The sequence below is a fragment of the Canis aureus genome, chromosome 10 (assembly GCF_053574225.1).
Source record: "Canis aureus isolate CA01 chromosome 10, VMU_Caureus_v.1.0, whole genome shotgun sequence".
NCBI lineage: Eukaryota > Metazoa > Chordata > Mammalia > Carnivora > Canidae > Canis > Canis aureus.
In genome coordinates, this window is record NC_135620.1 from 3,790,490 (window position 1) to 3,807,032 (window position 16,543).

At 39.7% G+C, this 16,543-nt stretch overlaps 1 protein-coding gene across 3 annotated transcripts in view; it reads right to left on the minus strand.

The window, feature by feature from the left end:
* Nucleotides 1-1,942: 1,942 nt before the first annotated feature.
* ZNF454 (zinc finger protein 454) overlaps nucleotides 1,943-16,543 on the minus strand; it is a 57,746-nt gene continuing 43,145 nt past the window's right edge. For all 3 annotated transcript variants that reach the window (XM_077911189.1, XM_077911188.1, XM_077911190.1), the window contains one exon: nucleotides 1,943-6,536. In XM_077911189.1, coding sequence (XP_077767315.1) covers nucleotides 5,257-6,536 — 1,280 coding nt within the window. In that variant the 3' untranslated portion in view covers nucleotides 1,943-5,256. The remainder of the gene's footprint in view (nucleotides 6,537-16,543) is intronic.

Genomic DNA, 16,543 nt, shown 5'->3' on the forward strand with positions numbered 1-16,543 from the left:
GCAAATATTTATAACTCCATTTTCCCCCTATCACAATGGCTAGAAATGATAACATTAGGCAACAGTGAGCAATGATGTACATTGGTTGAAGTATATTGCCAAAATAAAGTAGCAATTGAATCTTACATGGTTAAGTTTTTAAGTTTCTGCATTTAAACTTTTCCAATGTTGGAACTTCTTGTTCACTGTGAGGGAAATCAATTGGGAAATACCAAGCTAATTGGATAATTTCCAATATTTATTATGCTCTGGTGAAATTTATATATCAATAGCAATCATGTGTAGCTTAGAAGTTTGAAGCACAAAACCTGATGACTAGCAATAGCTTGTTTAGAGTGCCAGCAAAGGAGCTCCAGTGGCGCAATCGGTTAGCGCGCGGTACTTATACAGAGTGCCAGCAAAGCTTACCTCCATGGCTGGTGGGGTTATGGTCCTGCCTTTTCTCATAGAACACCATCAGGCTTGCTAATGTAAGCCCTGATTCTGGGCTCCACGCACACCTCTTTATTTTTTTTTAATTTTTTATTTATTTATGATAGTCACAGAGAGAGAGAGAGAGAGAGAGAGAGAGGCAGAGACACAGGCAGAGGGAGAAGCAGGCTCCATGCACCAAGAGCCCGACGTGGGATTCGATCCCGGGTCTCCAGGATCGCGCCCTGGGCCAAAGGCAGGCGCCAAACAGCTGCGCCACCCAGGGATCCCCACCCACACCTCTTTAAAGGCACTTAACCAGGGGCTCAGTCTGTTAAGCGCCTGCCTTCAGCTCAGGTTGCAATCCCAGGGTCCTGAAATGGAGCCCCACATCAGGCTCCCTGCTCAGTGCTCTCTCTCAAACAAAATCTTAAAAAAATAATAAAGGCACTTAACCAGCCCCAGCTAGTTCCTGCCTGTGTGTCCAAATCTCTTTCCCTGTCTCAGTCAACTGTGCTTTGTGATTATTGTTGATTAATTCTAGTAAAGCCTGATGCAACCACATGATCATTATAGCTCTCTTTTGTGGTACCCCACCTGTGTCCTCATCCCACAAACTAAAATTATTTTGCTAATTAATGGCTTCATTTTGCAATACTTGCCTTCCATATTTAAGTTCCATAAAAGCAGTATCTAGATGTGTGCATACCCTCTGTGTATGTACTATGCTTGGCAGAAACTATCGAGGGCTATTGTTCTCTAGCTGCTAGCTTTGGCTTTCTGCTTTTGGAATACCTCCAGAAGCGTGCTCCTAGTATTTACTCTCATTTGGCCTGCATCCAGGACCCACCATGGGTTATCAGGCTGTGCCCGCGAGTTATCCAGGACTGACTGTTGTTTGTGAACCCACAGTTCTTATACTCTCAGGTTAGAGGAGCACCCAGACCCTTTATACCTTGCCAACCCAGGGCAGAGGAAATGTCTTTTTGTGGAAGAAGTGAGTATGGAAAACCATGCAACTGGAGACTTGCTGCAATAGTCTCCCATCCATCAATAGTCAGATCAGCCCCACTCCAACATCTGGAGTCAAGCAGTCCTGCAGGGTGAACTAGAATGTGTCCACGAAGGAGAGAACTGAGTGCAGCAGGTAGGCATGTGTGCCTTGGGGCTGCACTGCTTGGGTCAAGTCCTCCAATCATGCATGTTACCAGCTGTGCAACTTCTGAAATGTTTTTTAACCTCTGTGTCCAACTTTCAAGTGGGGATGGGGCAGTCTCATGTAATTGTGAGGACTGAGTTAATACATGCTTACAACAGAACCTGGCCTGAAGGATGTCCTCAAATATTAACTGCTTTCCCCAGCAACTGGGGATACAACTCTTTATATTCCACAGCCTGAACTATGGTTTCTGGAGCCAGGTAGGTTTGGATGCTCATTGTAGGCAGTTAGGGCCATATAAAGACAAAAACACTTGGAAACACTACTTTTGGCCACGACTTAACGATAACCAGGTAACACAAATGCAGCCTGTACCTCTGAGGGCACTGAACTTTTCTCATTTATTTTCAGAAAGACACACTAATGGATTATTCTATGGCAACAATATTTTAAGAATAGTGATGAGTGGTAGACAGGGTGAGGAGGAATATGCCCAACTGACCAAATCCTGGCCCAAGCAGAGAGTGGTCATTAGCACACCAAGAGAAGTTCATGAGTGACGGGAAACAATCAAACCTTGTATATTTTCTTTTCCCTTCACAAACTGGTATAAAAATACTAAAAGTAAAAATATCACCAAAAATATATTTAGCAGAAGTGGAGGTGGGGCCAGAAGCTGGGACCCCTCCCACTGTAGGCTAGAGTAGGGCAGGAGGGTTTTATGGTCCACATCGCCTTGCTGACTAGAAGGAAGGGGAGGGCAAAGTGCAGAGGGGGTAGGAAAGAAGACAGCTGGAGGCAATGCACTTAGAGGAAATTTATGTTTAAGGGAATTAAATTGTTTTCTTAACCAAAGATGCATGCAGTTTCGGACTGTCTTGTTCTGAAACTCTGGGGCTCAGGCACAGTAACTGTGAAGCCCCAGTCTGCTGGGGGTCAAGGTGCCATTCTAAAAGCTGTTGCTGAATATGGAGGAAGGGATGGTCTTGGGTAGACACTGCTGTCAGAGCTAGGCTAACTCAGGTGGCGAGGGAGAACCCAGGTGCCAAATCTATCAGTTGGAGACGGGAAAACCTGATACGAGAGCATTAGAGGAATGTGTAAAGAGAAACTGGGAGCAATTATTTTTCCCCAAGACCTGGCAGTTTCAGGGGTGTGCACAGGAGTCCACAGTGAGGAATTTAGCAAAGTCTAAGTGCTAATCCTCTTCTCCAACCCTTGCCCTGAGTTTGCCCACAGGCTGTTTGATTCCACAGGAGGCCAGGGGAGCTCTGATGTGGGAGATGGGTTCTAGGTCTGCTCCTTTGGCTCCTCTCTCTTCGGTCCCTATGAGGGGGTGGGGAGACTGGCTCATTCATTATCTTGATATGGTGTAGTCATGAGGGTGCTGGAAACTCTGTGCATTGACAGGGCAGGGAGGAGTCCCAGATTGAGGGCCTTTCAGCTGCACTGCTCCTGATGCAGGAACAGCTGCTGGGGCCATCACTGGGATGAAGGAGACTCTCAGAGGGCAGCAGGTCTTGGCCATGGCTCAACTGCAGGTGCCCAAGAAAAACTAGTTAACAATAAACTCACTCAAGCAGGGTTCCACAGGGATTCAAGGTAAGGGTGATTATTAGGACCAGCCAGGCCATAGGGTTAGTTCTGAAGGCAGCGATCTGTAGCAGTGAGCAGATCTTGAAGTATATTGTGGCATCTGGGTCTGCTAGGCCTGTGAGGCTGTAGGTGAGCATGTGCTGGCCCAGCCTACAAAGGGCTCCCAGTCACCCCCCAAAATGCTGCTCCACCTGCAGCTTCATAGGGAAGAAAGTATGACCTGCTGATCACCTCACAGGAGATGCCTGCCCACATTGGTGGCCTTTATTTGATGCAAGCCGAATTTAGAGAACTTAGGCTTCAGAGCTTCTGGAAGCTTCCAACTCTGTGTTCAACCTGGAGTCCACTGATGCCACCAGGATAGACTGTCCTCTTCTGTAACTTGAAGTCGAGGTGCAGTATCTGGGGGGCCAGTGGGCTGCCCAACTTGGACACCTCCACGGACCAAGGACCTGCCACTCCATTTCCCAGAGCAACGGCTGAACTTGCTCTGCCATTTTCATGATGTGGTATGTTCCGGTTTGCAGTACAGCAGGCTCCCCATTCTTTGTGGTGGGGAAGGGGACAGTGCTAGAAGAGGTGGTGTATGTGAAGGCACACACGTTGTTTTATCTCTGATTTCTACTGAGAGCAATGAAGGACCCAAGATGGAAAAGGAACTATACCTGCAGGAACAGAGTATTACTAAAACTTTTGAGCATGGACAGTGCCCTGCCAGAGAACATCATAATGCTTTTGACCACCTCCTGACCCATGGAATGACCCCACAGATAGCTCACCACTCTCAAAATGGCAGTCTTTAAATAGTGGGGTAACACAGAAGGACGAGGGGAAATCCCTACTTTTAAATGCAAAAGCAGAAATTCAAAGCTGTTTATCTGTGAACACAGTTGATACTTTCAGGAAATTGGACACAAAAGGGCAGGGACTAGGATACAGTGGTTCATATTCCGGGGGTGGGGGGTAACAAATATATACTCTAGTGCAATAGGCACAGAGGACAGTCACCCAAGGGAAACAGAATGGGCCAGGGTTTCTGAGAACTGGCTTTGGGGCTCTAACTTCTTGTGTCAGTTGCACATTAGGAAATGGCAAGTCACAGAAGTGGAGGTGGCCTAGAACACCACTAGGTGGTTGCACTGTCATGTCTGAAGCTGATCAGGCCTGACCACTGTGTGTGGGGAAGTACTGCAGAATAACTGGAGGTAATGTCTACACAAACTAAGCCCCTACCTGAAGGTACCATCCCAGTGTCAGAGTTGAGGTGAGGCCCAGAGGAACTGTGTAATTCAAGAAGCTTGATTGACCTCTGCCTCCCGGGGCGGGGGGGGGGGGGTCTAGAGTTCTGAAAGTTGGGTCTGGGTGCTACATCCAGAATCACGGACTGTGTACGAAGCTAGGTCACCACATTCCCCAATGGAAAATGGGGTGATAATAAGTGACACGAGGTCACCGGTTAGGAGGTGCTAAATCAAGAGACCCACTATTCAAATGAGCTGTCCCAGAAGAATACAGGTAAGCAGCCAGTGGACATGTAAGTCGGGGAGATCTGACAAGATGGTTTGAAACAGAAGGTGGGAAACATAATTTAACTCTGGGGCCAATGCATGCGTGACTGCACTTTCCTTATGCTGGGAAAGTGGGTGGGGCGAGAACAAAGGGTTCCATTAAAAGTAGAAACCCTCTTATATAAGAGAAGTGAATGAAATGCTTATAGACCAATTTCTTACTTTTTTTCTTCCTTTGCTTCTTGATCTGATCTTTTACAATTTTACAATCTCTCTTAAGAGTCAAAATGCAAATTTGATCAACTTATTTCTATCTTGCTAATGAAGCTTCATTTTGGTCATGATACTTGATAATTTAGGCTAAATAAATATTACTGCTATTAAATTGAGGCAGTTCTGAACTAGGAGGAATGCATGCCATTCTTAAATTCTCAAACCCATAATACCATGAAGGTTGATTTTCAGTAAATAAAAAGACCATCTTCAGGTAAGCTTTCATGGCTATTTTCTGGAACGAACACTCTTACATTCAATAATGAACATACTTAGTCTCAAAGCTCTGCCATATAAACTATAATCCTATCACTTTTCTCCAATGTGATGTCTCTGATGCTGAATGAGGTTTGCAGTCTGGTTGAAAGCTTTCCCACATTTATTACATTTATAGGGCTTCTCTCCTGTGTGAATCCTCTGATGTTGGGTAAGGTGTGTGCTTCGAATAAAGGCTTTGCCACAGATTTTACATTTATAAGGTTTTTCTCTAGTGTGGATTCTCTTATGTTGAGTGAGGGCTGAATGGTCACTGAAGGCTTTCTCACATATATTACATGTATAAGGTTTCTCCCCAGTATGAATTCTCTGATGTTGGGCTAGGGCTGATTGGTCCCTAAAGGCTTTCTCACACAAACCACATCTGTACGGTTTCTCTCCAGTGTGAATTTTCCGATGTCGAGCAAAGGATGAATTATCCCTGAAAGCTTTCCCACATTCACTACACTTATAAGGTTTCTCTCCAGTATGAATTCTCTGATGTTCAGTAAGAGAAGAGTTCACCCTGAAGGCCTTCCCACATTCGTTACATTCAAAGGGCTTCTCTCCAGTGTGAATTCTTTGATGCTGAAGAAAACTTGTGCTCTGATTAAAGGCTTTCCCACATTCATTACATTTATAGGGCTTCTCTCCACTATGAATATTCTGGTGTTTGGTAAGATGTGCCCTGCACACAAAGGCTTTGTCACATATGTTACATTTAAAAGGCTTCTCTCCAGTGTGTATTCTATGATGGTGGGCAAGGTGTATGTTTCGGATAAAAGCTTTTCCACATAAGTTGCATTCAAAAGGTTTCTCTCCGGTGTGAATTTTCTGGTGGTAAGTAAGTGAGGAACTCACGGAGAAGGCCTTGCCACATTCCTTACATTCATACGGTTTCTCGCCAGTGTGAATTCTTTGGTGATGGATGAGGTGTGTACTCTGATGAAAGGCTTTCCCACACTCTCTACATTCATATCGTTTCTCTTTAATAACAGTTTTCCGATTTGCATTAAGTTTTTCAGTATGGACTTTCTGATGTTTATTAAGGGTTGAACTCTTAGTGAAGACTTTTCCACACTCACTACACTCGAAGGCTTTTTTGCTATATTGAAATCTCTGACTCTGAACAAAAGATGAGCCCACAGTGTAGTGCTTCCCAGGTTCATCTCCTGCCTGGGCGCTGAAGACAGAGGGGGTTTTCTGGTGAGCAAGTGCCACCTGGCCTCCATACTGCCATTTCAATAGGCCATCACATTTCCAGTGACTATCGTCTTGGTCAGGAATATCCACCTTGGGAGTAGATTTCTTACTCACAGGTGTTGTCATCCAGTCTGAAAGACAACAAACATAAACATATCTGTTTTATCTAGTTGGGGTAAGAAGATGAGCCTGTGTATAATGCTACCAAAGAGACTACGGTTTTGAAGGCTTCCTGAAGTGATGATCAGAAAGGAAAGGGAAGAGAGGTGAACAGAGGATGTGGCAGGAAGGGGTTGACTTAATGTAAAATGTATGCAGCAGGATAGCTTGGGAGCTTGAGTAAAGAAGCCACAGGCCTAGGTTGGGATTCTGAGTACAATATTTTCTTTGTGATTACAGAGAAGTTGCCGGACTTTCTAAGCCTCCAAAGCCTACACAGACCCTACTATACTAATAGATTAGAAAAAAGGTACCTTGTCTATTTTAGTGGTATGGTCTTTAAAATAACCTAGATGTGTCCTCAAGAAACCAGGGAAACTAGTGGTTAGCACTTGGTAGAAAAGTAATTCAACTCCCATAACTACTAAAAGCAACATTTTTATGTTTTATAGACTCATTTTAGCATTCAGATGGGTAGTAAAAAAGCCACTATGAAGGATGCATAAAACACTCGTATCTACTAATAAAATGAGGACCTCCTACTACTGGTAAGGAAGTAAAGTCTTTAAACCTCTATGAATAATGTAACATCTATATGAGGAAAACACACCTCAAGGATGTATATGTGAAGGCGGAAAATGAGAAACATAGCAGCCAATCTGCCTGGATATACCCAATATATCTTAGAGGGTGAGGCCCTGGCCCCGGGCTGTATACCAGTCGCCAGACATGGGACTCTGCAACTGGGCTAAGAGCCATGGTCCCGTGTGTTACCTGACAGAATGCTTTCTCTTCCCATAGACACATTCTGTACTTTCTCAACAATTGTCTCATTTGGTTTCATAGTACAGGCATACCTCAGAGATACTGCAGGTTTAGTTCCAGACTGCTGCAATAAAGTGAATATTGCAACAAAGTGAGTCAAATTAATTTTTGGATTTCCCAGAGCATGTAAAAGTAATGTTTATACTACACTGTACTATTAAGTAGCATAGCATTATGTCTAGAAAAACAGTGTATATACCACAATTAAAAAGTACTTTATTGCTAAAAGATGCTAACCAGCCTCTAAGCTTTCAGTGAAACCTTTTGGCTGGTGGAGGGTCTTGCCTCAGTGTTGATGGCTGCTGAATGATGGCTGCTGAAGGTTGGGGTGACTGTGACAATTTCTTCAAATAAGATAACAATGAAGTTTACTGTATTGATAGACATTTCCCTTTCATGCATGATTTCTCTGTAGCATGTGATTCTGTTTGACAGGATTTTACCCACAGTAGAACTTCATTCAAAATTAGAGTCAATCTCTCAAACTCTGACACAGCTTTATCAACTAACTTTATGTCATATTCTAAATCCTGTGTTGTTATGTCAACAACCTTCACAGCATCCTCACCAGGAGTAGATTCCATCTCAAGAAACCACAGTCTTTGCTCATCTTAAGAAGCAGCTCATTTGTTCCACTTGTCTCATAAGCTTGCAGCAATTTGGTCATGTCTTAAGGGTCCACTTCTAATGCTAGTTCTCTTGCTCCTTCTACCACATCTGCAGTGATTTCCTCCACTGAAGTCTTGAACCCCTCTCCAAGTCATCAATGGGGTTGGAATCAACTTCCAAACTCCTATTAAAATTGGTATTTTGATCTCTGACCATAAATTATGAATGTTCTTAATGGCATCTAGAATAGTGAATCCTTTCCAGAGGTTTTCAACTTTATTGCCAGAATTACCAAAATGTGACACAGAGACACAAAGTGAGCCAACACTGTCAGAAAAACGGCACCAACAGACTTGCTTGATGCAAGGTTGCCACAAATCTTCAGTTTGTAAAAAATGCATATCTGCACATAGCACAACAGAATGAAATATGTCAGTATTAACAAGCAGAGTTCTAGACTGTATACTAGTTTTTCCTACATATTTGTGAATGCCTGCCTTTTACATTAAGTCTATTTAAGGCCTTGTATTAAGAAATGAAATAAGAGCTAGATACCAGAATATAAAGATTTCCCTCATTGATCTTCCACGTGAAGGGCAAAGATTACTGGAAAATCCTATCAAGAACAAGCCTCCCTCATAACTTTTTCCCCCCTATACACTCCAGAAAAACTACAAAGAGCTATAATCAATAAAATTAAACTAACAAACCTCTTTACTTATCTGGAAAAGAAAGTTGATCTTCCACGTGAAGGGCAAAGATTACTGGAAAATCCTATCAAGAACAAGCCTCCCTCATAACTTTTTTCCCCCTATACACTCCAGAAAAACTACAAAGAGCTATAATCAATAAAACTAAACTAACAAACCTCTTTACTTATCTGGAAAAGAAAGTTAAACAGGTGCATTTTAAGGGTAAAATCCTGGTGAACTCAAATAATGTTGCTCAAAACAAAGAATGGTCAGTTAAACACCAGGATTGCCAAATCTTAACACCTTAAGGCTGACTGTCACTTCTGGACCTGATAAAGTAGGCTCTGGCTGACATTCCTGCAGAAAACAACTGGAAAATCTTAATTGATAAACAAAAATTCTGTCTAAAGGCATCAGATGTCACTTGAAGCCAACCTGATAATCTAATATTTGAAAGAGAAGGGAAATACAGAAAGGCAATCCCAATACTTACTTTTTTTTTTCCTTATAGAATTTGCTGAATTCTAAAATTTCACAGGGCAAGAGACCAAAGCTAAGCACAATTTCAAAATTTTCTAGTCTTAAGAAAATATGGAGCTAAAAACTGAGATCAGGATCTTCCAAAGAAGGAGGTAGTCATCTTAGTAAACATGTAAAGCTCTCAGTAGGCATTCCTGGAGGGCTACAACCTACTAGCATGGACAAACAAGAGATAGGCAAAGCTTTATAAACACCATAACCCTATCTCCCGCTAACATTTCTTTGGCTAGATTAAGGTGGTTCCCTTGCATTCTAGCTATCCGCCAGAAGAAAAGGCAAATCTTCTCTGGAGGCATATAACATCACCCAGAGCTTCTTCACTTCTTTAAATACAGTATCAGGGATTTAATAAAAATGTACCAAGAGTACTAAGAAATTAGGTTAAGAGGAAAAACGGAAAATAGACAAAGACCCACAGAACTCAGATACCAAAGTTATCAGACATGGATTTTTTTTTTTTTTATAATTTTTATTTATTTATGATAGTCACAGAGAGAGAGAGACAGGCAGAGACATAGGCAGAGGGAGAAGCAGGCTCCATGCACTGGGAGCCTGATGTGGGATTCGATCCTGGGTCTCCAGGATCATGCCCTGGGCCAAAGGCAGGCGCCAAACCGCTGCGCCACCCAGGGATCCCCAGACATGGATTTTAAGATAAGTGTGATTAATATGTTCAATAAAACAAATAAAAATGAGAATTTCAACAGATTATTGGAACCAATGAATCAAGTGAAAATTCTAGAAAGAATACAATGAAGAATATATAAAGAATATACTAATTGAAATTAAGAACTGAACAGATAGATTTAATAGTATATTGGACATGGCAGAAGGCAGCAATAGTGCCCTGGAAAAACACATAAGCAGAAAACATCTGGTAAGACTTGCTGAAAAAAATTAAAAAGGAGACATAGAAGACATGATGAAGAGACTGAACATATATGTGATGAGTTCCGGGATGGAGGAAGGAAACAAATAAGACAAAAATGCTATTTGAAAAAAAATAAAGGCTGAAAAATGAATTTGAGAAGCACTAGAGATTTCAAGCAGGAGAAATACAAAGAAAATCCACCTAAGCACAAAACTACTGAAAACCTAAGTTTATCTTGACAGCTGCTTGAGAGGAAAAAAAATGCATTACTTTTAAAGACTGACAGCTGTCTTTTCAACAAAAACAATGGAAACCAGAGGACAACAAAATAACATTGAAAGTGTTGAAAAGAACATAATTGCCAAATAGAATTCAACAGAAAGAAAATATCCTTAAAAAGTGAATACGAAATTGGCAGTTCTATACAAATAGAAACTGTGTCACCAACAGACCTATATTTAAAAAGAAAAAAACAATGATAAGAATGGTCTAGGCATAAGAAAACCCCAGGTGGAAACATGGAAATGTAAGAAGGAATGAAAAACAAAAGGAAAAGAGAATATGTGAATACATTTAAGTATTATTGCACACAATAATTAGGTCTTGGGAGGTTGAAATATTTATGTAAGGAAATACATAGAAAACATAACATGAAAGGTAGAAGAAAATGGAGTTAATATTTTAAGGTACTAGCAATAAAGTCTAATAGTTACAGAAGATATATTAACAAGCAATAAAGGATGAAAATAAAGCAAGAGAAGGAAAAATGGAAGACAAAAGATAATTTAAAGTAGGTGAGTAAAACAGAAAATAAATACTAAGATAACAGACATCCAATCCCATATATATTAGTAACTGGTTTAAATATCTGATTAAAAACTAAGATTGGGAGTGCCTGGGTGGCTCAGCGGTTGAACATCTGTCTTTGGCTCAGGGCATGATCCCGGGGTCCCGGGATTAAGTCCCACATCAGGCCCCTTGCTCGGTGGGGAGCCTGCTTCTCCCTCTGCCTGTGTCTCTGCCTCTCTCTCTGTGCCTCTCATGAATAAATAAATAAAATCTTTAAAAAAAAACTAAGATTGTAAGACTAGATTTTTAAAAATCCAACTAAATGTTTATTAGAAGAGAAATATCAAAATACAGACATAGAAACATAGAAAAGGATTTATCATTCAAGCACTAACCACAAGAAAGCTGGTGTATGTATCAGACAAACTTTACAATCTAAGAAAAATAGACTTTCAGATATTTCGTATTGACAGAAGGGATATTTCTCCAGGAACATATAACAAATCTACATTTGTACATAACTTCACAATGTATAAAGTAGAAGCTGAGAAAATGAAGAGCAAAAACAGAGAAATCTTAACAATCCTAGTAAGATAACTCAGTAACTCAGAAATGAAATCTTAAAGAACAGGGATGATCTTAACAATCTGATAAACAAATCTGACTCAATAAATAGGCTTGAAAACTGCATACTCAACAATGACAAAGTACATATTATTAGTGCATACAAAACATTTACCTAAACTGATGTCATATTGAGCTGTAAATGATACATTTCACATGACTCCGAGCATTCAGAATATGTTCTCTGAACTCAGTGGAATTAAGCTGGAAATGAACACCAAAATACCAAAAAGATATTGAAAAAATCCACAGATATTTCTAAATTAAACAACACATTTCTAAATAACTGATAGATGAAAGAAATCACAAAATTAGAAATAATTTAAATGATAAAAATATGAAATGAAACTGATAGGATGCAGGTACAGCCATTTGTAGAAGGAAATGTGTATCTTAAGAAATTAGAAAAATAGTAAATGAAACACAAAGGAAAGAAAGAACCTTTCTTATTATAATAACTCAATAAAAATTGACAGACTTCTAGCCAGACTAATCAAGAACAGAAAGAAGGCATATATCACTAATATCAATAATGATAAAGATGACATCAGGATTGATTCCAGAGACTTATAAAACAATAATGTAATGAGGAAACTCTATGCTAATAAATTTAGCCATTTAGACAAATGGCTCAAATTCCTAGAAAGGTAAAAAAAAATTTTTTTTGAATGGTCCTACAGCTAGTAAATAAACTGAATCTTCAATTTAAAACCTTCTCATAGGAAAAAAAATAATAATAATAATAAAACCTTCTCATAGGGGCACCTAGAGGCTCAGTAGGGTAAGTAGCAGACTTGATTTTGGCTCAGGTCATGATCTTCGGGTCATGGGATCGAGCCCTACATCGGGCTCTTTGCTCAGTGGGGAGTCTGCTTGAGGATTTTCTTTCTCTCTCCCCCTCTTACTCCCTACACCTGCACTCATGCACATACTCTCTCAAATAAATAAATATATAAATCTTAAAAAAATAAAAATAAAACCTTCTCACAATGAAATTGCCAGCCAGAGATGGCTTCACTAGTAAATCTGTCTAAACATTTAGGAAAAAAAATAACACCAATATTACACAAGCTCTTTCAGAGAACAGAAGAGAATAAACATTTTTAATTGGTTTTATGAAGTTAGTATAACCTGCCAGAAATCTGATGAGGATAATAAAAAAAAAAAAAAAAATCACAGGCCATTCTTTCTCATAAACACAGATGTAAAATTCCTAAAAGAAATATTCAGCAAAAGGAATATAAAAAAGTGAATAAAAAAGGATAATGGATCAAAAATAAGTTGAAATTCAACATTATTTTCACATTTCAATCACTCAATGTCATTCACTACATTAACAAAATACAGGGGAAAAATAACATCATTCTTTCAATAGATGCTGAAAAGGCACATGATCCAATTCAATACCCAGTCATGATAAAAACTCATAAAGTAGGAGTAGAACATAACGTCCTTAATCTGCTAGAGTACCTACAAAAAACCTACACAAAACATCACAGTTAATTGTAAAATATTGAAAACATTCCCCTGAGACTGCAATGAGAAAAAGTCTGTTATCACAATTTGTTTTCATTTTTTAAAAATTTATGTAAGTAATCTCTACACCTAATGTGGGGCTCAAATACATGACCCTGAGATCAAGAGACACATATTCTTTGACTGAAGCAGCCAGGCACCCCGTTATTACAATTCATATTTATTGTTGTACTGGAGTCTTAATCAGTACAAGGTAAAGAAAGAATAAAAATATTATTCTCAGATAATACGATTGTATTTGTATAAAACAACAAAATATTCTACAATATGGTTGGCATTCATAAGGAAATTTAGTAAAGCTGCTGGACATAAGATCAATATATAAAAACCAACAGTCTATCTGTATACCAGTAACAAATAATTGGAAAACAAAACTTTCAAAAGACATTTATAATTGTAATCAAAAGCAAAAAATACTCAGAAATAAATACAATGAAAGATGTGTAAGAACTATATATGTAAAACAACAAAAAATTTAAGAGAAATCATAAAGAAAACCTAAATAAATATAGGAATAGAACATGTTCACAGAATGGAATATTACCAATTCTCCCCACTTAAGCTACAGACTCAGACCAATTCTTATTAAAATCCCAGCAGGAATTTTGTGGAAACTGCAAAGTCAATTCAAAAATTCTAAAAGCAAAGAAAAAAACAAAGCTGGAGGACTTACATCATTATGTTAGAGTAATTGAAACAGTACTGTATTAGACAAAAAGAATGAGACAGAATAGAGTCTAGAAACAGACCTATATACCAATAGACCAATGCAAGAGATTATAGAATCCAGAATCAGATTCATGCACATGTAGTCGCCACATGTATGGCAAAGGAGATAGTGCAATACTGGGGGAGAAAGACAGTCTTTTCAGTAAACCATCCTGGGTCATCTGGATAGCCATATAAAAAACAATGAACAATATATTTTCCATGTTGATTTCAATTTTTTAAAAAATTTATTTATGATAGTCACAGAGAGAGAGAGAGAGAGAGAGAGAGAGAGAGGCAGACATAGGCAGGGGGAGAAGTAGGCTCCATGCACCGGGAGCCCGACGTGGGATTTGATCCTGGGTCTCCAGGATCGCGCCCTGGGCCAAAGGCAGGTGCCAAACCGCTGCACCACCCAGGGATCCCCTCCATGTTGATTTCAGACTGAAGTATGAAAGACAAAAGAATAAAGCTGCTACAGGTAAACAAAGATCTCCAAAGCCTTAAAGGACACAAAATGCATTAACCACAAGGAGCAAACACAAAACCACAAAAACTCACACCTTGATTAATTGGACTATCTTAAAAATGTAGAACTTGTTTATCAAATTATTATTCAAAGTGGGAAACAACATTTGCAATACACACACACACACACACACACACACACACACGACATTTGAAGATTCAAATCATAAATTTGCAACCCTGGGATCCCTGAGTGGCACAGCGGTTTGGCGCCTGCCTTTGGCCCAGGGCACGATCCTGGAGACCCGGGATTGAATCCCACGTCGGGTTCCCGGTGCATGAAGCCTGCTTCTCCCTCTGCCTGTGTCTCTGCCTCTCTCTCTCTCTCTCTCTGTGACTATCATAAATAAATAAAAATTATAAATAAATAAATAAATAAATAAATAAATAAATAAATAGATAAGCAACCCTATCAATCAATAAAAAAAAATCAATAAGAAAAGAATAGACAACTATATAGAAAATAAGAAAAAAACTTATAGGTGCTTTACAAAAGAGGATATTAGGGGTGCCCGGGTGGTGCAGTTGGTTAGCCTCTGACATTTGGTTTGATTCAGGTCATGATCTCAGGGTTTTGAGATTACGCACCGAGTCAGGCCAACCACTCAGCACAGAGTTATCTTGAGATTCTCTCCCCTTCTCCCTTTGCCCTTCCCGCTTGTGCTCTCTCTCTAAAATAAATAAGTAAATCTTCAAAAAAAAAGAGGATAGTAAAAATTAAAAACAAAGATGATCAATTTCATCAGTCATAAGTTGAAATACAATCAGATATTCCATAAATCCTCTAAAGTGGTAGAAAAAAATTTTAAATGGTAAAAGTAGGTCTACAGGAGGATATGAAACTCTCACATACTGCTGGTTGATGAATGGACTGGTATACCCACTTTGATAAACTACTTCGCAGTCTTGACTAAAGCTTGCCTACTCATGAACACAGTACTCCTAGCCATGTACCCAAGAGAAATGTACACGTATATTCTCTAAAAGATGTAAAGGAATGTTCAAAGCAGTACACTTCATCATAAAAGCTCCAAGCTAGAAATGAATCAAATGTCTAGCAACAGTACAAAGTAGAAATGGGGGCAGCTCTGGTGGCTTAGCGGTTTAGCGTCACCGTCAGCCCAGGGCGTGATCCTGGAGTCCTGGGATCAAGTCCCTCATTGGGCTCCCTGCATGGAGCCTGCTTCTCCCTCTGCCTGTGTCTCTGCCTCCCTCTCTCTCTGTGTGTCTCTCATGAATAAATAAATAAAATCTTTAAAAAAAAAAAAAAAGTAGAAATGCCAGTAGGTTTACAGAGTGAAATATATCAGTGAGAATGAACCAACTCTTGCTATACATGGATGAATCTCAAACATACCATTGAAGGAAAGAAGCCAGACACAGAAGAATACTGTAGGATTCTATTTACATAAACTTCAAAAACAGGCAAGAACAAAGCTACATTCAGGGTAATAGTTATCTTTAGAACAAAAGAAATAGAGGGGATGGGAGGTTTCTGACACGCTGGTAACATTCTATTTCTTGTTATAGGTGCCAGTTATATGGTATTTACACTGCAAAACTTTGTTGAGTTTTACACTTCTAATTTGTGTGTTTTTCTGGGCTAGTAGTACTACAAAACATTTTTACTTAAAAAAATCTGGCCGATGGCTTTCAAAAATGATACTGTGGCTCAATGAAAATAACCAATTGTTGGCTTTCTTTTCTAGCAGCTGCTGGATAATTCTATTAAAGCCTTTTCTTGATTGTGATCATAAAAACACATTATCTACATTAAAGAAAATATCTGTCTTCTTAATGTTTAGTGTTATAGGAGAACACTCATCCAATCAAGAGGGGAGTCAAATGCAGGTTTTCCCACATTGAAGATGAACTGAGGTTGGGAGGACTGGACCCCCACTGAAGATCTGAGCATACAGCATCTGCTCTTACCAGGGCCCAGGTCTCTTCAGGGTGGGCTCAATTAAGAAGTAATACCCCTGGCTGCATTGTCTCACATTAAAAAAAAAAAAAAACAAAGTATGGTTTTAACCTATATAACTCCAGGGTTTCATACAAGACATGCAAGCAGTATGATCCAAGTCCCCTTTACAATGTACTCAAAAGGTCATCCCTGGGGAGGGACCAGAAACTAATCGGGTTTAACTTCCAAATCACAAGAAGTTTCAGGAACTGGCATCATCAGATACATCAGGAAGTGGGGAATGGATGATGGAGCATTGGTCAGTTTGCAAAGCTTTTAGGCCTCCACGACCCT